Source organism: Canis lupus, chromosome 16 (genome assembly GCF_048164855.1).
Source record: "Canis lupus baileyi chromosome 16, mCanLup2.hap1, whole genome shotgun sequence".
Classification (NCBI taxonomy): domain Eukaryota; kingdom Metazoa; phylum Chordata; class Mammalia; order Carnivora; family Canidae; genus Canis; species Canis lupus.
Genome location: NC_132853.1, coordinates 18226436 through 18247177, shown reverse-complemented (window position 1 = coordinate 18247177; position 20742 = coordinate 18226436). Strand labels below are relative to the sequence as shown.

General features: G+C 51.9%; 2 protein-coding genes across 11 annotated transcripts in view; one reads left to right on the top strand and one right to left on the bottom strand.

Annotated features, from left to right (window-relative positions):
* SUPT6H (SPT6 homolog, histone chaperone and transcription elongation factor) overlaps positions 1–9481 on the top strand; it is a 36793-nt gene extending 27312 nt beyond the window's left edge. For both annotated transcript variants that reach the window (XM_072779308.1, XM_072779310.1), the window contains exons 26-37: positions 111–258; positions 879–1021; positions 1949–2089; positions 3346–3541; positions 3946–4184; positions 4767–4880; positions 5051–5175; positions 7085–7197; positions 7473–7550; positions 7647–7813; positions 8188–8375; positions 8677–9481. In XM_072779308.1, the coding sequence (XP_072635409.1) occupies positions 111–258; positions 879–1021; positions 1949–2089; positions 3346–3541; positions 3946–4184; positions 4767–4880; positions 5051–5175; positions 7085–7197; positions 7473–7550; positions 7647–7813; positions 8188–8375; positions 8677–8863 (1839 nt within the window). In that variant the 3' untranslated portion in view covers positions 8864–9481. The remainder of the gene's footprint in view (positions 1–110; positions 259–878; positions 1022–1948; positions 2090–3345; positions 3542–3945; positions 4185–4766; positions 4881–5050; positions 5176–7084; positions 7198–7472; positions 7551–7646; positions 7814–8187; positions 8376–8676) is intronic.
* Positions 9482–10780: 1299 nt separating this feature from the next.
* PROCA1 (protein interacting with cyclin A1) lies at positions 10781–18709 on the bottom strand. 9 transcript variants are annotated; one of them, XM_072779311.1, is made up of 5 exons: positions 18254–18709; positions 14021–14107; positions 12038–12173; positions 11596–11754; positions 10781–11499 (listed from the first exon to the last, which is right to left on the bottom strand). In XM_072779311.1, the coding sequence occupies exons 1-5, from the start codon at positions 18339–18341 to the stop codon at positions 10830–10832; spliced, it is 1140 nt and encodes a 379-aa protein (XP_072635412.1). In that variant the 5' UTR covers positions 18342–18709; the 3' UTR covers positions 10781–10829. The 9 variants fall into 9 exon arrangements, with proteins under 9 accessions (XP_072635412.1, XP_072635414.1, XP_072635415.1 ...); XM_072779313.1 differs by having other exon boundaries at positions 14021–14191; positions 18254–18378; XM_072779314.1 differs by lacking the exon at positions 18254–18709 and adding an exon at positions 17590–17748.
* Between the last annotated feature and the right edge of the window lie 2033 nt (positions 18710–20742).

Genomic DNA, 20742 nt, shown 5'->3' with positions numbered 1-20742 from the left:
GGATGTGATCCTGGATTGCCAGGATGGAGTCTCACATCAGCCTCAAGAAAGCCCTTGTGGCTTCAGTCAGGAATGGTTGCAAGGCTTTTCCTGATGAATATCTTTCCCAGGGCTATGGTGATAAACACATCACCCTGTACGACATCCGAGCGGAGCTGAGCTGTCGGTATAAGGATCTCCGGACAGCCTACCGCTCTCCCAACACAGAGGAAATCTTCAATATGTTAACCAAAGAAACGCCAGAGACCTTCTACATTGGTAAATTCTGGGTCTGGTTTTTAGTTGGAGGAGGATATGTAAGGGTGGGGGGGTGCATTAACATTCAAACCAAGCCATGATTCCAACAAAATGAGGCAGGTTTGTAGGTAGAAAGGACTGGGGACATTTAAGAAGATTATAAAGTCCTGGACTAGAAGTCAAAACTAAGTCCAAGGTCAAATTGTGTCTTTAACCTGCTGCCGCAGGATCTTTAGGGAGTCACTCATAGGCTTCATGTTTCCTTGTCATCAGATCAGAAGATTTCCCTTCTCAAGGAAGGAGGTGAGGGAAACCACCTCCTCCTATAGTGGAGATGCTATAAGACAGATGTTTTTTTGTTTTTGTTTTTGTTTTTTTAATGATAGTCACAGAGAGAGAGAGAGGCAGAGACACAGGCAAAGGGAGAAGCAGGCTCCATGCAGGGAGCCCGACATGGGATTCGATCCTGGGTCTCCAGGATCGCGCCCTGGGCCAAAGGCAGGCGCCAAACCGCTGCGCCACCCAGGGATCCCAAGACAGATGTTTTGTCAGGAAAATATCAGTGGAAGGAGTCACTCCTCCAGTTCTCTTAGCCTGTTCCCTTTTCTCTTCTTTCCTTCCCTGTCCTCCCTTTCCCACAGGAAAGCTCATTATCTGCAACGTCACTGGCATTGCCCACAGGCGTCCCCAGGGTGAGAGCTATGACCAGGCAATCCGCAACGATGAGACAGGGCTATGGCAGTGCCCCTTCTGTCAGCAAGACAATTTCCCGGAGCTAAGTGAGGTAGGTGCTGCAGTGTTATTATGGTTACTGGATTTCTTCAGTCAAATGTTCTCTGCACTCTGGAAAGGAGTCGAGAATCGAGCTGTTACATGCTTTTTGTTTTGCTTTGTTTTGTTTTCTATTACATGCTTTTACCGAACAAATACGCAGAGAGGGAAGAGGGCTGGAACACATACAGGTCTAATGTGAAGTCCCTTTGTATGCTGGTCAGAAATCGGTGTGTTTCCTTCTATTCTGGCTCAGCCTTTAACCCTGTTTCCCATTCTCTTGGAATCTAACCAGATTAGAGACGTGAAGTCGTATATTATTACAGGCTAGGAATCTCCCTGTTCATTCTAGTTAGAAAGTATCTGTAGGTTCTCTTTAATTTTTCCATCTTCCACACACATTTTAATTTGTCCCAAGTTCTTCTAGACACTATCTGCCTTTCTAATGGTCAGAAGTCATTACAGCCACTCTGAAAGCTTTTTCTGAGTCTTCAAATGTTAACAGGCAGTCTGTGAAGGTGATAATTTCTGAACTGTACCTAATAAAAGAAGCTGATGGGATTTGTCCGGGTTACAAGAAAGTCAAGGGGGGCCTGGTTCATTGAAACAGGTTGTTCTGAGGAGACTGATGTGTTTATTTCTAATGTCCACTATGTCTGAACAAAATGTGCAAGAGGGCCTCAGTTGCAACTAGAGGGATGTACAGATTAGATTAACATAAAGGATTGATCTGATGGCCAGTGGTGCCAAACATCAGTTATGAATTAAGGAACATTAGGGATGTTCAAAATCTATGTTGGTGGGTGGCTAAGTCATTGTGTTTTCAGACATGTTGCCAGGTGTTATGATAAGATAAATTACAGTGTCCCAGCAGCTCCTTTTTGAATGTGTGATCTCCAGAATCCTAATGACCAAGCTCCTATTCTGATGCACTTTTTAGGTCTGGAACCACTTTGACAGCGGTTCATGCCCAGGCCAGGCCATTGGTGTCAAAACACGGCTAGACAATGGTGTCACCGGCTTCATCCCCACCAAGTTCCTCAGTGACAAAGTGGTAAAGCGGCCGGAGGAGCGAGTGAAGGTAGATGAATGACCAGGCTAAGGCATCTAGTGCAACTTACAGTTGTCCAAATTGTGCTTTCCGGAACTTTGGGCTATGCCCCCCTAGAAGTGAAAGCTCTGTTCCCAGTGCCTGCTGGTAGAGGGAGAGTGTCAGGAGGATTTATAACTAGTTGAAAGAAGCCAGGGTGAGAAGCATGTGAATGAGTAGCAGCTTTTGTTCACTGTCTTTGTGAAAGTTCATTGGGTTGCCAAGCCCTTCAGGAGAGGGCTCTCTCTTCCTGTGTGGGAAGCTGTGCTTTAGACTGCAGGCAGGAAGCAGGACCCAGCCTTACATGCTGTGAAACAAAGGCTAAGGTCTCTTTCTGTTCTATATTCTTCTGCCAACTGCCATTTATTCACCCAGTAGATACCAGCACTTGACATTACATATGCTGTCTCTAGTCTCACAACATGGTAGGGAAAGAAATATTACCTTCCTTTTTCAGGCAAATTTGACCGCCTTTTCGGGGATCACCCAGTTAGTTGATGACATGGCTGGTACCAGATCTGCCAAATTCTCTCGTTCTAAGTGTCATGAACCCCTAAGAACTGTAGAGTTAGGAAGATTGGAGAAAGACCCTTCTAAAAAAGAAGCTAGAGGGATTTTTTTTTTTTTTTTTTTTTTTTAAGATTTCATCCATTCATGAGAAACAGAGAGAAAGAGAGGCAGAGACACAGGCAGACGGAGAAGCAGGCTCCATGCAGGGAGCCCGACATGGGACTCGATCTGGGGTCTCCAGGATCAGGCCCTGGGCCAAAGGCAGGCGCTAAACCGCTGAGCCACCCAGGCTGCCCTAGGGGGATTTTTTAAAGGAGAGCCATGCAATGCAATGGGCTTGTGCCACTGTTTAGATAGAAAGGCTCAAGTCAGAGGGAAAGAACAGAAAGCACTTATTTGCCTCCTCTCCAAAAAGGGCAGCCAGACTTTGATTGCACCCCAGGAACAGTAATTAGGTAACTTTATGGGAGAAGGGAATAGTGCCAGTGGCAGAGTAGATCCCAGGAAGCTCCTGTTTGGTTTTCCTGCCTAGAGTAAGAGGCATCTGTGCCGACCATGGCCCGTAGTCTGCAGACCAGACTCCACACTGAACTCCTAATCTGCTACTTGCTAGCTGGCTAGCTTTGGGCAAATCACTCTCCATCTTTTGGCCTAGACTTTGGTTTTCTCACATGTAAAATGGGGCATCGGGCTAGATCATCTTTGTCCCTTCCAGCTCAAATGTTCTGTGGATCTAGGTGGGAATGACCGTTCACTGCCGCATCATGAAGATTGACATTGAGAAGTTTAGTGCCGATCTCACCTGCCGAACCTCAGACCTCATGGACAGGAACAATGAGTGGAAACTGCCCAAGGACACCTACTATGACTTTGATGCCGAAGCAGCGGACCACAAGCAGGAGGAGGACATGAAACGGAAGCAGCAGCGGACCAGTGAGTGTGGCCTCCACCACACTTCTGCAGCCCGGGTCTTGGCAGCCCGCTCTCTGCACTATGCACTTGCTGATGGCTGTACCTCGGGGCGGGGGGAGTGAGTGCTCAGCTTTGAGGTGCTCAGGCCCAGAAACATCGTGGCTGGAGTCAGTGGCCAGGCTGGAAGCCAGGGTCTTTGTGGGTCACGTGTTCTTTGGTAATGCACTATGACTCTTAGAGCTTCATTCTCTCAGCACCTTAGAAAGCCAGGTTCACACATCCTTCACCTCAGAGAACCCAGGTCTGGAGAAGGTGAAAGAGTCTCAGAATTTGATAGCGGGTCAGAAGTGAAGCCACAAGTTGTCCTGCCGTTGTGGGGTCTCAGTCCCCTCACCCAGTGTGTACTCCTTTCCTGCCCTCCTCAGCATACATCAAGCGAGTGATCGCACACCCGTCCTTCCATAATATAAACTTCAAGCAAGCAGAAAAGATGATGGAGACCATGGACCAGGGTGACGTGATCATCCGCCCAAGCAGTAAGGGTGAAAATCACCTGACTGTGACCTGGAAGGTCAGCGATGGCATCTACCAACATGTGGATGTACGGGAAGAGGGCAAAGAAAATGCCTTCAGCCTGGGGGCCACACTGTGGATCAACAGCGAGGTGAGAGCTGGCTCCTGCCCGCTCCCCATCACCTCTCCTTCTCTTGGAAACAAGCCATTTCTGGCTACTCTGAGCTGATATAGTGGCTTATGTGCATTATATGTAGTTTAGCTGCACAGAGCAGTGGAACAGGAGGTTGATTGTGAAATGAGTCATTTGATAACACTTTTGTATGTTTTGCTCCTTTCTCTGTGTTCTCCAGATTTTAAAATAGACTACCTTGAGAGCATCAGCAGAGAAATAGAAGAAAATATACATGTAGAAGCACGTGGTTGTGTACACATACGCACACACGTTTCTCATTTTTGTTTTCAGTAGAGAAAAAATTGGGGAAGCTCTCTTGTTCCCAAGTGGCAGGGTAGAATCAAAGTTATGGTTTAAAGAATTTTGTGCCTTGTAAGCTCATAAATCTGGGCATGACTCAAACAGATAATAACTTGAGGGGTCTTTGCAGTGAAGTGAGGCTACAGCAGGGCTGGGAAGTCCATGTCCTCCTCTAGATCCTCTTTTGAGTGGATTGGATGAAGGGCCAGGAGTTTCAGCTCGGAATGTGACACACGGGGCCTTACCATCTCCCCACAGGAATTTGAAGACTTGGATGAGATTGTTGCTCGCTACGTCCAGCCCATGGCATCCTTTGCCCGGGACCTTCTGAACCACAAATATTATCAGGACTGCAGTGGTGGTGACCGTAAGGTGAGCCCAGGGCTCTTCCAGGCATGACCTTTCCCAATGACTTCAGGATATGATTTCCCTTCAGTGTAGGGGATGTTCATCTGGTGAAGGAAGTGTACCTCATGTATGAACCAGACATTGTGTACCAAGCATGCTGCTATCCCAACCTCTCCCCCTCGTTCTACCCCCAGAAATTAGAGGAGCTGCTCATCAAAACTAAGAAGGAGAAGCCCACCTTCATCCCTTATTTCATCTGTGCCTGCAAGGAACTGCCCGGCAAGTTCCTACTGGGATACCAGCCCCGGGGTAAACCCAGGTGAGCACTGGTGCTGAGAAGGTGCTGCCACTGGGGTCCGCAGATAGTCTAGCAGGGGAGTTAGAGACATCTGGAGCAGTATTCTCTCTCTGGTTCTGCTTAACTGTCTTTTGCCTTTTATCTGTTTAGACCAGCAGTGGAGGTTGGAGCTGGGGAGAGAGGGTGATGATTTAGAGGCAGAAGGGAAAGATTTGGTAAAAAAGATACTTTCCTCAGCCCTGTGAGAAAAAGTTTTTCCTTTGCGTCTTCTGTCTCCCAAGGAGTAATGGAAATCACCTGCCCCTGTCCACCTGACTAGCAAAGGTGGGGACCAGGACACAACTCTTTTTACTCTCCACTTCACCCTTGCCAGGGCGAGTCAGCACATGATGGCTCACTGTCACTGTTGTATGCCAGATAACTTGTGCCTGTTCCGAAGGGGTGGGTGAGAAGAGCTTTTCTTCTTCCTACCATCGAATCCCCCTCTGCTCCCTTTTGTGTGTGACTGACAGGCTGGCCTTCCTAGATATTCCTTTGTCTGGGTCCCTTTAGAGCTCACTCTGAATTAGACAAAGTCCCATTTTTTCTAGATTTGCTTTCTTGTCTGTTACTCAGGCTGATCATTCTTCCAGCCTTCTCTATGCCCCCATCCTTCCTTCAGCCCCTTGGCCAAGGCCAGTGCATTTCTGCTCTTGTCTCTATACTACTTGCACATGATAAATAGTATAGATTATTAGTAGGGACTCAGTGGCTAGGTGACAGGAAGCTCTAGACTCCAAACTCTACACCATCTTGGGCATATGTAGAGTATTGTTTCTGAGAAACCATTTCTGACTCACCATCACGCTTCCAGAGGATGACAGCCAGGGCTCTTGGCTGGACACTGTCCCATGAGGAATAGTTGAACAAACAAGTGACTTTTTTTTTTTTTTTTTTTTTTTATTTATTTATGATAGTCACACAGAGAGAGAGGCAGAGACATAGGCAGAAGGAGAAGCAGGCTCCATGCGGGCTCCATGCAGGCTCCATGCACCAGGAGCCCGATGTGGGACTCGATCCCGGGTCTCCAGGATCGCGCCCTGGGCCAAAGGCAGGCGCTAAACCGCTGCGCCACCCAGGGATCCCACAAGTGACCTTTAAACAAGGGAATAGAGGCAACATGATAACTTTCCGTGGGAAGGTGTGCAGACTCCTTGTGTTGCAGAATTGACGATACTTCAGTGTCATTAGGTTTAGGAAGCAGGGTTCAACTTTATAAATGAGAACTTTATATTTGTCATCGTCTGTGGGTAAATGACAGTTATCCTTAAGTCAGCAGAACCCTATTGAGGCATTGTGCTAAGTGCTTCCCATGCACCATCTTCAGGTATTTCTTACACTCAATTCTAAAGGTTTAAGTGTCATTTCTCTCATTTTTCAAATGAAACGGAGACCCAGGTTTAGTAACTTCATATAAAGTCATCTAAGTGGCAAGTGACAGAGCCACAACTGGAACTAGAACTGGTCTGAACCCAGAACCCATCCTCTTATGTACTCCCTACACTACAGTGTTGAGTAAGGTCAGACTAACCACCTTAACAGGGGTGCTTCCAGACTCCCGGTCTTGGGAATTGTTTTTGGTACCCTGGCCCCTCCAACCCTGACACTGCGACCTCACTCTTACCCTCACCTGCAGTGTGCTGCCATCATTCTGCAGCCCAGGATGGTGGCCCAGCCCCCAGCAGGCCTTCCTCTGGCAGCCTGTACACCAAGCTCCTGGCCTTACCTGTGCTCACCTCAGAGTGCGGCCTCCTTTGACAGGGTCAGGGATCTTTCATCTCTCCTTTCCCCCAGCACCCAGTGTGGCTCCTTCACAGGGTGATCTGTTCTGGCCGCTTCTCAGGGCTGGCCCCAAGTGGTATCTGACACATGTCTCCTTCCAAAATCCCAGGATAGAATATGTAACAGTGACTCCAGAAGGATTCCGGTACCGGGGCCAAATCTTCCCTACTGTGAATGGACTTTTCAGATGGTTTAAGGATCACTACCAGGATCCTGTACCAGGTGAGTTCTGCTCTGAGCTCTGGGGTGTGCTTAGGACACATAGGCCCTGAATCAAGGTGATCACTTGCCATCTGTGGAAGGGATGAGGCATGGTCTCTCACCACAGCTGTCTCACTTCTGCTCCAGCCTCTTGGCATCAAGGAAGTCCTCCATCTACTCTGCCGATGCAGCTTCCCTTCTCTCCACCCACCTCGGGACCTCCTCCAGCCCCCTACATTGTGAAACCAGAAATAAGTTTCTGGAGGGACAGAACTAACTTTGACCATTTCCTATAGGCATCACTCCTAGTAGCAGCAGCAGGACACGGACACCTGCTTCTATCAATGCCACACCAGCCAACATCAACCTTGCAGGTAAGGAACCCATGTCTGTGACTGGGAGCTGGAGGGATGGTGCTAAAAGGACTTTGACCTCTAACATGCCCATCCTCCACCTCTCTGTGCTTACAGATCTGACACGGGCTGTGAATGCCCTGCCCCAGAACATGACCTCGCAGATGTTCAGTGCCATTGCAGCTGTGACAGGTCAAGGACAGAACCCTAATGCCACCCCAGCCCAGTGGGCCTCCAGCCAGTATGGCTATGGCGGCAGTGGAGGAGGCAGCAGCGCTTACCACGTACGTGGCTTGGGGGCAAGGCTCTCTGCGGACGGTAAAGAAGACTGAAACAGAACCATCATCCTTTACTGACCCATGACCATAGACTGGCCTCTGGCAGTGTCCACCACAGTGCCCATATGTACAGATGGGGCTCACAGCCTTAGGAACTGTGTCTGACCCATAGCCCTTTTTTTCAGGCCCACTTGAGGGTAAAGGGAGTAAGAGAAGGTCTGATTTTTCCATAGTCCTTTGCGATCTTTGGGACCTTCAAGCAATCAGGGCTGGTGGGCTCCATTGTTGTGCCAGGTCCCATCCTGCTGGCCTCTCTCTACTGCTTAGGACTGCACATGCTCAAGAGACCCACCCCCATTTAACTGTTCACCTTTCTCCAGGTGTTCCCAACGCCAGCCCAGCAGCCAGTGGCCACACCACTAATGACCCCCAGCTACTCCTACACAACCCCCAGCCAGCCCATCACCACACCACAGTACCACCAACTACAGGCCAGCACCACCCCACAGTCTGCCCAGGCCCAGCCCCAGCCCTCCTCCAGCTCTCGGCAACGGCAGCAGCAGCCAAAGTAAGTATATAGTTGGTGACAGAGAAGGTTATTAGGGGCAGGTGTTGTCAAGAGGCCAACAGGCTCAGCATAGGCAGGACCCTGGACCTTGTGAGGGCCGTGACCCCAGTGATAGCCCAGGATGACTGCTTTCTAGAAGACAGAAAAGGGCAATGTGGCAGCTTACCACGACTGCTACTGCTACCCAAAACTAGGAAGTCCATTTCTGTAAGGATGGATGATCAGCAGTGTTTGGTGAGATACCAGATACTCTGGTGAGCTGCAGAGTATCCTGATCTCAGGCCCCTTCTTCCTCTCCCAGGTCCAACAGCCACGCGGCCATCGACTGGGGGAAGATGGCAGAGCAGTGGCTACAGGAGAAGGAAGCAGAGCGGCGGAAACAGAAGCAGCGGCTGACACCTCGGCCCTCTCCCAGCCCCATGATCGAAAGCACCCCCATGTCCATTGCTGGCGATGCCACCCCACTCCTGGATGAGATGGATCGGTAGGGGGCCTGCTCCTAGGACTCTAGTTACCTCTGAGGCTGGGAGAGGCCCAGCCGCCCACTGCCTCACTCCCTGCCCCTCCTTTTCTGTCCATAAAGTGACGTGAATTGACGTTCTCTTTGGTGGTCAGCCTGGATGGGTGACAAGCTGGATGGCCTTGGGAATTTGAGCTCAGTGTACGCTAGGTGACAATTCTTCCACTCCAGGCCCTCACCGACCACCTATCCTGGGACCAGGCTGGGAGGGGAGTGTGGCAGGGAGGAAGAAGAGGAAGACGAGAATGAGAGTGGAACAGTTTTGTATTCTACTCCCTACAAGCCATTTTTGAGCTTCTGCCCTCATCTGACTCTGGGCTGTGACCCCGGGGCACCAAGCTCAGCACATGAGTCTCCCCCAACTCTTGTGGGGAGAGGAATGCTATTTATTCAGTTTGGGGCAGGAGGGAGAAGAGGGAAAGTATTTCTGACCCTGATGCCGACAGCTCTGGTGGCTAGCAAAGCAAAATTGCAGGGGACAAAGGGGAGCAGTGCTAACCTGCCCAGCCCCCACCTGGCCGCCTTCACCCACCTGCTGCTGCCTCCGCTTCCTGCCTGTCATTTGAATAAACAGTGTTTCTACAGAGCACTTGGCAAAGCCTCTCTCTCCAACACTCCAGCTTTTGAAGGGTGGCTTTCAAAGCAGTGTGTGTGGAGCTCTCAGGGCTCCCTCTGACTCCTTCCAGGCCATCAAAGAGGCAGTGACTCAGAACAGCAAGCAGCTTCTGAATCTGACTACCTGGGGCCACATCCCTGCTCTGCCTCCGAGCCCTGTGCCTGTTGTCTCTGAGCCAGCCATCTTCTCTGTAAAGTGGAGTGATAATCTGCCTCATCAGGGCAGCCGGTAGGATTGAGAGAGGACATGTGAGCGCTCCGCCCAGGGCCTGGGACCTCATGAGGCCCCAGTACCCATTAGCTGTTGTTACTGCATTCACAGGTGGCTGTCCCATCCACTGTGCCCACTAGCCGCTTCTGGCGCAGTGAAGAAGGGCTGCAAGTAAATTTTGGTTTCTCAGTTTGAGCCCCTGCACCTCTTTCCCCACTCATTGCCAGCCAAGGCTTGATCTGTGATAGCTCTACATGAGGATGTCTGCCCCAGGATGGGCCCCAGGCTTGCCCTGGAAAAGAAAGTGCCAGGCTGCTACAGGGGAGGCTGGCCTCCCTCTTATCAGCTTGGGACCAGCCAGCTCCCTTGGCCCTAGCCCCTGCTCCTGGCCCCACTGCCTGTGTGTATTCCAAACTCCTGGTCTCCCCTGTTTCTTCAGAAGGGCCTGGTCTCAAAGCTTTGTGAGTTTGTGCTAAATGAGGCTTTCCTCCTCCCTCTCCTCTGCTTTGGGGCTCAGCAGAGAAATCACTGCTGCCCAAACTCCGTGAGCTTCCCATCTTGACTTCATTACATCATTCAAGATCTCTTTGGCTGTTGGCAAGAGTTGGGAGGGAAGAGCCGGTCTTCTGTCAGGGACACAGCAGCCAGGAAGACCATGTTCCCTTTGGTGCCACCAGCATCTTCCTAAGGGCCACTTAGAAGAGGGAAAGGCCAGGCACAGTGGCACAGAGTGGGTTAAAAGGTTCAATTTATTAGGGGTATCACTGCAGACAGCACTGCCTATCCCCGAGTGGATTTCACAGACCAGTCTCCCAAAAGATGGGGAGCCTCCTTCCCACCCCATCCAGATGTGCTCTGCCCTGAGCCTAGAATGTTACAGAGAAACAGGCTGTGCCCCGCCTCTGCCCTCCCTTCTGTTCCCATGGACTCCGTCCTGAGGAACAAATTACTCTTCCAAAACCCCAGTAGCCCCTGGCCCCTTGACTCCTGCTGTGCCCAGAACCCACCCCCTCCCCTGGGAAGGGACAGGTTGGAGGGAGAGAGAACAGCAGCAGGGGGTCAGCTACAGGCTTGATCGCATTTATTCTTCACCCTGGATGCCCTGGCCTCAACTGAGATTGGGATTTGATGCTGGGGGAGATTTCCTCTTGACCTTCTTGACTGGTGAGGCCCTTGCCCCAGGTTTCTTAGTCTGGATGGTGTTCTTCTCTCTCTTCCTGGGGGACGAAGACTCCAAGATATCCTCGCTAGAGGGCTCCTCCCGCCTGGGGTCATTGTAACTGTCCTCACTCTCCAGGTCTCCCCGGCTATCTGGGCTGGACTCTGACATCCTGGTCAACTCTCTCGGGCTTACTGACCGGCTCAGGTCTGGAGGTGAAGATTCCGATTTAACTGGGCTTTTCTTCTTAATCAACTTGCCCTTCTTGACTTTTTTCTTCGGCTTTGGCTTCTCATCTGTATCCTCTTCCTTGTCTTTCTCTTTCTCTTTTTTCTTCTTTACCTTCTTGATCACCTTGTGGCCCTGGGACTTCCCTGTGGGGCTCTCAGAGCGCCAGATAGTGATGGGAGCTGCTGAATCCGGGGTACTTGTGATTGTGCCCATAACTGGGTCAGCGGGTGTGGTGGTGGTGGTGGCCGGCCCCACCTGGGTCGGAATGGGGGGCTTGCTTTCTTCTTCCTCCTCCTCCTCCTCCTCTTCATTCAGATTATCTGCCCCACAGTCATGGTGGATGGGATGGTGGATCACGGCCACAGAGACAGGCCTATAGCTTTTGCACCTGGGAGGGAGGGGGGGACAGGGAAAGAGAAGATTGACAGAGAGTGGGGGGGCCAGTGCCCCTTAGTGCCGCCCTTGTCAGCCTGCCAGCACTCACCAGCCATACCAGAACCGTTCCACACACTCCTCCTCTGGGATGAGCTCAAAGCAAGGGGACTGGATGATGTTGAAACATGTTGAGCCCTCATCTCGGGAGCAGGCTGGGCCCACATCTCGGGAGCTGCTGCTATTTGTCTTCTCTGAGCAGTCCTTCAGCCTGCCACACAGAGGACTCAGCCTGGCTCCCAGGCCTCCATGACTCCCCCACACACACCAGGGTCCCAGAGTCAGAAGGACAGCTGGCTTCTACCATGCTCAGTCCAGGCTGCCAAGAGAAACCTCCTCCCCCTGGCTTTGGGGCAGAGCCAGGTCTATGAAGCAGAAACTGGGCTGGCAGTGCCAGGTCAAAGCTGAAGGGGGAACCGTGGGGAAATTGTGGGCCTTGCTCTGCCCAGGAGTGTCTCTCGGGCTGTGCGTCCCCCAAGGAGGAGGGCCCTTACCTAGAATCACAGTCGCAGTGGCTGACAGAGTGCAGGTGCAGGTTGTGGTGACCATAGTCAGAGGTGAAGGGGTGGATAATGTGCCCAGTGCACTGCTTGTGTTTCCAGCAGCACCTGTCCGGGTCCTTGAATTCACCTGAGAGGGCAGGAGTCTGGGTCATGCAGGGATGGCAACAGCAGTACACCTCTGGGTCTCCCCTCCCATAGCTCAATCTATCTTCACCAGACCCCTCTGCCACCCCCACCCCTACCTTCCCTGGCACCTTTCTGCTTCTGAGTGGTAACCACCCAGTAGGAACTCAGCACTCCCCTTGCCCCTCAGGCCCCCTGCACAAATCCTCCAACCAGACTCTCAGGAAAATGTATCAGCAAGTTTCCCTTGCTCCCCTCTGATGCCTGCCTATCATGCTGGGGAACTCCGCAGGCTGCCTGGGTAGGGGAAGGCCCTCAGGCCAAGCAGACCATGGAGCCACATGGCAGAGAGGAGCACCACTTCAGAGTTCCTAGCCTGCCCTGCACCACCAGGAAGCCCCCATCCCTAGCCCTCAGCCTCAGGATCACTCCAGCCCCCAGACTTGCTGTGGCCTGGAGGCTCAAGCCTGGGGGAGAGATTTGGTCTGTCTCCTCAGCTTCTCCTGACTCTAGTGCTTGCTTTCCCTCTTCTTCGCCAAGCCCCTCCCCTCCCTTCTGACACCTTCTTCACTTTCTCACCTCTCTCCTGTTCTCCATGCTCACTCTTCTCTACTCCGTACTCATGGCCTCCTTCCCCATCCCATCTCCTTAGAGCCACAGACTTGAACAACCCGACCCCAGCCTGAGCCCTTCCATCCCTTGTATGCAGCAAGTTCCCTTTCCCAGGACACAGTTGAGAAGCTGCTGGGGGTAAGGATTTGGGATTTGGGGGAAGCCCTGGAGCGAGCCTTCACCTCGTTTGTTCAGGTGAACATAAGCCCTGGACACACTGGACACTCAGCCTCTACCCCCTCCATCTCTAGTCTACCAATGGCTCTCCCTCGGGCCACCGCATGAAGTGACTTCCATGTGCCTAAGGTCTCACATACTAGGACAGAGAGAGCAAGGCACCTTCTTGCAGTTCCTCCCCCCTCCCCTGGACTCCAGTTCTACCCACCCCTGGAGGAAGTAGTGGGTTGGCACTGATAAACTCCAGGACAGCCTGGTAGGGGGTGCAGCAGCTGGCTTACTCCCTCAGGCCAGGAGGACTGAGCCTTTATCCAGCCTCTACAAGGGTGGACCTGGGACAAGACGTCACACCGGCCCCCAGCCAGGAGTTACCAGGTTAGGCGTGTGTTAGTCCAAGTGGCCTTAAAAGTACTTGAGAGATGGCACAGCAGCTTGGTAAGAGCTTTGCCCCACATTTCTCCTTCCTTCCTTTTCCCCCACCAGGCTGTGAGGGTCCCAGGTGCCCCATATGCCCCTGTCCCATTTGGTGGCCTCCATTTTTGCTTCTCCTATGCTCCTTTTCCATTCTGGGGGGAATAAGGCATGTGAGGCTGGACCTTGGACCACCGCCACCACCACCTTCTTCAGCACTGAACTAGGGACAGGGGGCAGTATAGTGTCAAGTGCCCTGAACTTGTAGTCAGACAGGCCTGAGTACAAGTCCCAGCTCTGTCACTAGCTGGATGTCCCAGGGCAGATTACTTCTCTGCACCTTCATTTCCTTATCCACAAAATGGGGATGGTGGTAATACCTATTTTGCAGAATTGTTGAAAGGACTCAGTTCACATATGCCAAAGAAATTTGTGCACCATAAAGTGCTACAAAACACAGGGGTGACTTATGGCCTCCAGAGAAAGGGCCTTCCCCGCCTGGCAGGGGTATGGGATGGGGTGGGGCTGGAGCAGCTGGGGTCCCCCCTTTCGGGACCAAACACTTCACTCCCTCCTGCCTGCCACCAGGTATTAGTTTTCCCAAATGAGAGGTGGTGGGGAACCCTGGGGCCAGAGATTCCCTGGACCCACCTTCAGAGGAGAAGGTAGATGCATCCGTGCTAGACGCCACGCCAGCCAGCAGATGTCCTCTCTCCCAGCTGGGTAACCTGTTTACATCTGAGAGAGTAGAGTGGCAGTGGCAGCAGCCCCTCCCCATGCCATTCACTCATCACAGACTTCCTGAGAAGCCCCACCTGTACCCTGGAGATGCAAATTAAAAAAACGATCCAACACGCCCCCTTCTCAAGGAGCTGAGGGATGGGGTGAGGAGGGGGACTCCAGAGGATGAGCAGTTCAGGCAAAGAAGTGGGGGGGAGGAAGGCCTGTGGGAGTTAGAACAAGGGCATCTACCAAGGAGTGCAACAGTGCTAGGGGATGAGGAGAGGTGATGAGGAAGGCTTCTTGGAAGAAGCGTAACAGGAGCAGAATGTGAAGTAATGAATAGGAGTAAGCCAGAGCCTAGGCAAGGAGGGACAATTGCAGGAATTCCTGGGGCATGTGGAAGCTGGTCAGAGGGTGTTCCTGAGCTGGATAGGGCAACAGTTCCATCAGCAGCCACAGGGCAGAGTCTGCCGCTTGCCCTTACTTCCCACAGCTAGCTTTGTCCTTTGGGGCATCAGAGCTGAGTCCTGCTCCTTTTTTTTTTTTTTTTAATTTTTATTTATTTATGATAGTCACACAGAGAGAGAGAGAGGGGCAGAGACATAGGCAGAGGGAGAAGCAGGCTCCATGCACTGGGAGCTCGACGTGGGATTCGATCCCGGGTCTCCAAGATCGCGCCCTGGGCCAAAGGTAGGCGCCAAACCGCTGCGCCACCCAGGGATCCCATGAGTCCTGCTCCTTAAGCTGACTGCTTGGGGGATCCCTGGGTGGCGCAGCGGTTTAGCGCCTGCCTTTGGCCCAGGGCGCGATCCTGGAGACCCGGGATCGAGTCCCACGTCGGGCTCCCGGTGCATGGAGCCTGCTTCTCCCTCTGCCTATGTCTCTGCCCCTCTCTCTCTCTCTGTGTGACTATCATAAATAAATAAAAATTAAAAAAAAAAAAAAAAGCTGACTGCTTGGGGGACTTCAGTGGCACTTGGTCATCTTTCTACAGGTCCCTGGTCAGCTCTTTCTATTTTCCACAACACAGTAAGTACCCAAAATTTATGGAATGAATGAATGAATGAATGAATGAATGAATGAATGAATGAATAACTTCCAGCACCTTCCTGGAAACTCCTACCCTGCTGCTGTTCCTTTCAGATCATTGTACCAGCATTGCCTGAGGCTGCTCCCCCGCTCATCGACTCTCCCCCAGCCTGGAGAAGTATCCCTCCACCTTTCTCCTGCCCAAAGCCCCTGAATCCTAGGTCCCAGTCAGAATTTTTACCTTCTCCTTCTTTACTGTTTTTTTTTTTTCCCTACAAGCAATGACTATCTTTAAACAAAATACTCTATGAACCCTGCTTCTCCCTCTACCACTGCATATCCCACCTCGCTTCCTTTTCAATCCAGGTTTATTCACTTGTTCATTTAACAGACATAATTGATTAGCTTCACCAGGCACCAGTGGAGGAGGCCAAGTCCCTACCTTCAGTTAGCTCAGAGTCTCCACCTCTCTTCTCTGCCAGCCACATACATCATGGCAGCTACTGGGCCTTTCTATCAAAAAAGCCCAGGCAAAGGCCACCAACAATTTCCTTTTTATTTATGTATTTATTTATTTAAGCTTTTATTTTTTTAAAGTAATCTCTATGCCTGATGTGAGACTCAAACTCATAACCCCAAGATCAAGAGCCCCCTGCTCTACTGACTGCAGCAGCCAGGCACCCACCCCCTCAACAATTTCCTAATAACTAAACCCAGTGGCCTTCTTTCTTCTCTTGACACTGTTGACCAATTGATCTCTTTTCTTCTGCAAACTGTTCTTCTGACCCCCATGACTGACCTCTCTCAACTCCTCTGTCTTCCTTCTCTGAGTGGCTATTTAGTTCTTTCCTGACTTCTTTGCAGTTTCCTTTTCCTCTGCTGTACCCCTTAAATTGGTAATTACCAGGGTTCTGTTTGACCTCCTTCTCAAAGACTCTACAGACTTCTCTTGGATAATGTCATCCACTTACATGGTTTCAACATCCATCAAAAAAATGACATAAATCAGGGCCTCCAGTTCAGACTGCTTTCCTGAGCACAGAATCAATATTCTCTAGGACATTTGCAAAACATCTTAGACCAGCACATCATACACAAATCTATCTTCTCCCTGCCCTCCAGGAGCCATCTCCTTTTATCTCTTTCATTTCAGAAAGGAATGGACACCTTGGCTAGAAATCTAGGGATGGTTCTTTCCTTCACTTCTACACCCAGTTGATGACGAAGTCTTACCATGCCTACCTGCCCCCCACATCTGCCTCTAACTTGGTTCAGAACTTCATTATTCCTAAGACAACTCAAGAACCTCCAGCCTAATCTCCCTGCCTTCTGTTTTACTACCCGCATGCAGACAATGCAGCTAAATTGAGTTTTCCAACCAATCCACCACGTTCCTCCTGTTTAATAGCCTTCCACTACCTTCAGGATGAGGTGCAAACTCCCTATCATGACATAACTGACCCCCCAGGACCCAGCCCTGGTTCCTTCCTCAGTTGTTAAGTTTTTCTCACTCATCTTTCCTCCTACCCCTCTCTCCTCCATTTTTTCTCTCCTGCCTCTCACTCCCCAGAAATACCTGTTTATCTTGGAAAGAACAACACTCTCTCTCCAAGCAGAATTGGTCACACATGTCTTGTGTCCTTTTACCCTGCCATGGTACTTTATGCACTTACTCTAGGGCAACTTGAGAACAGGCCCATATTTTATCTGCCTCTGTATCTGCAAGTTCTGGGACATGAAAAGTGTCCCATAAATGTCGGTTGATTGAATAAATACATGAGTAGAATAGAAAAAACCCTATTGGAACCAACCATAAAGAAGCCACAGCACTGGAGATTCTGTCCAGGGTTCAACACTGAGGACTTTTCTAGAAAAGGAGAAGTGGCCCAGGATAAGCATCTTTCCAAAGTTAGGCACTGTGCTGGGCTTTTATTTTTTTTTTTTAAGATTTATTTATGAGAGAGAGAGGCAGAGACACAGGAGGAGGGAGAAGCAGGCTCCATGTCGGGAGCCCGATGTGGGACTCGATCCCGAGACTCGATCCCAGGACTCCAGGACCGACGTCCCGGGCCAAAGGCAGGCACCAAACCGCTGAGCCACCCAGGGATCCCCCTGTGCTGGGCTTTTAAAATATGCCTTGGATCTGAAATCCTCACCACAATCCCTTCTATCGGTGGGGGACTCAGAGAGTCAGGATAAGAAAGTTGTCCAAAGACACAAGTTAATAAATGGATCAAAACTCTGCCAAGGGGTGGGACTTGGTAACTTCAGGTAGGAGGAAGACAACCTGCTCTCTAATTTCACAGATAGGAGAGCTCCTACTTAGGAGCAGCAGCAATTGTGGCCAGACACAGGGCAGACTTCATAATGAAATGAGTAGAGGGACGGCTTGAAAGGAAGAGGGAGGCTTATGGTGGTATTCTTGGTGGGGCATTCAACCAGGTGCAGGGGCCTAACTCAAAACTCACAGGTGATGCTCATTTGTACAGAATCCTCCCAGTCCTGCGGGCTGAGGCGCTCCCCCCGCCCTTGTGGCACAGGTGGTGGGGTTCCAGGTTGGGCACCAAAGCAGCTGAATGGGGGAGGAAGGGAGAGGGGGAAGGGAGAAAGGAAGGGAAGCAGGGAGAAAGAGGGAGCTAGACAGCGCAGTGTGCACTGTCTTCTGGGAAATACCGCCCTGGCCCCGCCAAATCTGACAGTAATTGTGATGTCACGCGTGGAACCTCCAGACTCCTTCCTCCTCTGAGATTCAATGGAACCGCCCGGCCCAACCTGGCGACTGGGTGGGCGCTGGACCAGGCGCTCTGGCCAGGCCCCGCACTTCTTAGGCAGCGGCCAGGGCTCCGACTGCAACAAGGCAGCACCTCCCACTCCTACTAGCTCGGGGCCGGCCGCTCTGGCTCCAGCAGGACCGCCCGGCCGACCCCGCAGGCACTCTCCAGGGCTCAGGACCCCAGTCCTCAATCATTGGCCCACGGCTCGGCGTGAGCCCGCCCCTAGGCCCTAACTCCGCCCCGGCCCAGCCCCGACCCCGCCTCCTTCGCCAGGCTCTACCCAGTTCTAAACCCTCCTTGAGTGCCACGCCCCTAGACCGAAACCCACCCCCAAACTCCTGCCCCGCCCCCTGCTCACCAGTGCTGCTCTCAGCCCAGAGGGTGGCATTGTCCTCAGTCTTTTCCTTAGTCCACCTTTCGATCGTCAGTGTCGTCCTGACCCACATCGCTCCCAGCCCAGTTCTCTCTCTACAAGACTTCCTCGCGGAAGTCCAATCCTGAACCTCAGCTTGGCCGAGCCAGCCGTAAACCTCAATGTCAGCCTCGCCCCGATCCAGCCCTTAACTCCGCCCCATGCTTCCCAATCTCTCCCTCCACCCTCCCCTTGCTCTGCGTTGTTTTAGCCCAAACCTAAGCTTCAGCCGCGCTCTTCATCCGGGGCCTCCCACCTCCTTCTCGCCCCTCTTCGTCCCACCTGGAACCTTAGTACCGCCTCTTTCTCTCGGGCCTAAACCTTAGCTCGGCCGCTCAGGCCCAGCCCCCTCAGTCCCATCCCTAGCTCCTCTCCAGGCCCCGCTCTTAGTCCTACCCCCGGACCTTAGCCCCGCCCCCACCCCGTTCTTAGCCCCGCCCCAGCCATTCTCTCCACCTCAAGCTTCCGCAGCAATCCAGCCCCTCCCAAGCCCTCGGAACCCAGCGGCTGCCGGGGAGCCCCGCCCGCCCGCAGCCCCCACCCCCACCCCCGCCCCCACCTCCCTCACCCTCCCCCCGGCGTCTCCGACCGAAGCGGCTCGGGAGCCTGGCTGGGGCCGGCTCGCTGGCGTGCGCGCGCGCTCTTTTCCTCGTGCCCCCAGGCCTCTCCGCAGGAGCCCAAGGCCCAGTTCTCAAGATGAGGACTTGAAGTCGGCTCCCAGCCCCTCGGGGCACCCATCCCCAGGGCCCCTTCTCAGCGTTCCCTCCCAACCCCCACAGGCGCCGTCCCAGAGACGATACTGCCCAGTAAAGATGTCAGCATAGGACCAAGGTCTTGCTTACTCTTCCCCAAGACAGTTATTAAAATGATTAAGGAAAAAAAATAAATTAATTAATAATAAATAAATAAATAAATATGATTAAGGTTTCTGAGCTCTTCCTATGTATGTCAGTGCTTCATCTTATTTCATTCTCACAACACCATGTGTCTCCATAGGTTTGCTTGTGACGGGGAGCAGGGCCGTTGGCATTCATAGTAACTTACTACACACACCCGCCCACCCTTAAAATATAGCATATACACTACACATACAACAGTCACACACGTGGACTGATGCAATATGCACACATGCCCATTCCCCTCACAGAGAGGGCCCAGAAAACCGAACCACATCCCTGATCCCCAGGCGGGGTACAGCACAAACATTCCACAGCAGCTCTGTGGTTCAGGTTTGTCACACACGTGCATACACACACCGAGTCACAGATTCTGTGCAACAGGAGGGGTGAGGAGCAGCACAGTCCTGTGAGGGAAGAGACATGGAAAAAACAGTCCCAGGGAGTGTGAAAAAGTATTACAGCCATACCACCCACACTCCACACATCACACTCCTCAAATTGTCTTGGCACCAGGCTCCTAAACCAGGATATGTCTCAACAGATGGAAAAAAGAGGAAAGGATGATGTTTAAACTCTGTTTTCTCCAGTCATCAAGGGCCTCTCCTGCTGCTGCTACTCTGCATGATCCCAGCCTTCACCCTCCTCCAGACCCAGGAGGCTGAGTGGCTACTGCCGCTACCCAGACTCCTCTCCTCACCTTAGCTCTAGACAATTCCAGGAATTGCAGGGAAGAAGCCAGGAGAGAGGAATCTGCAGGAAAGCCAACCCTTCCAGGACAGAGTGGCTGGGTGAGAATGGTACCAGGCGCCTGGGAGCCCGGATCCGTGGGGTTTTTTTGTTGTTGTTGTTGTTTCTTAAAGATTTTATTTATTTTTTCCCGAGAGACACAGAAAGAGAGAGAGGCAGAGACACAGACAGAGGGAGAAGCAGGCTCCCTGCAGGAAGCCCGACATGGACTCAATCTAGGATCTTGGATCACACCCTGAGCCGAAGGCAGATGCTCAGCCACTGAGCCACGCAGGAGTCCCTCGGATCTGTGTTCTAATTTCAGCCCCTCCGAGGCCTCTCAGGATGACACCAGGCCACATGGGTCCCAGCATTGTTGCCTCAGATGTCTGAGATGCTTCCACCCAATCTATAACTCTGGATCAAATGTCAACAATGGGGGGCACCCCTGGGGGCGCTCAGTGGTTGAGCTTCTTTCTGCCTTTGGCTCGGGTCCTGATCCCAGGGTCCTGGGATCAAGTCCCGCATCAAGTTCCCCACATGGAGCCTGCTCCTTTTGCCTATGTTTCTGCCTCTCTCTTAGTGTCTCTCATGAATAAATAAATAAAATCTTTTATTTTTTTTTTTAATTTTTATTTATTTATGATAGTCACAGAGAGAGAGAGAGGCAGAGACACAGGCAGAGGGAGAAGCAGGCTCCATGAACTGGGAGCCCGATGTGGGATTCGATCCTGGGTCTCCAGGATCGCGCCCTGCGCCAAAGGCAGGCGCCAAACCGCTGCGCCACCCAGAGATCCCAAAATCTTTTTT

Coding starts and splice junctions, on each gene's coding strand:
- PROCA1 (XM_072779311.1), bottom strand. CDS start 18,341: ATGTGGGTCAGGACGACACTGACGATCGAAAGGTGGACTAAGGAAAAG. Junction 12,174..14,020: donor ATCTACCTTCTCCTCTGAAG/GTGGGTCCAGGG, acceptor CTGCCCTCTCAG/GTGAATTCAAGGACCCGGAC. Junction 11,500..11,595: donor GAACGGTTCTGGTATGGCTG/GTGAGTGCTGGC, acceptor CCTCCCTCCCAG/GTGCAAAAGCTATAGGCCTG.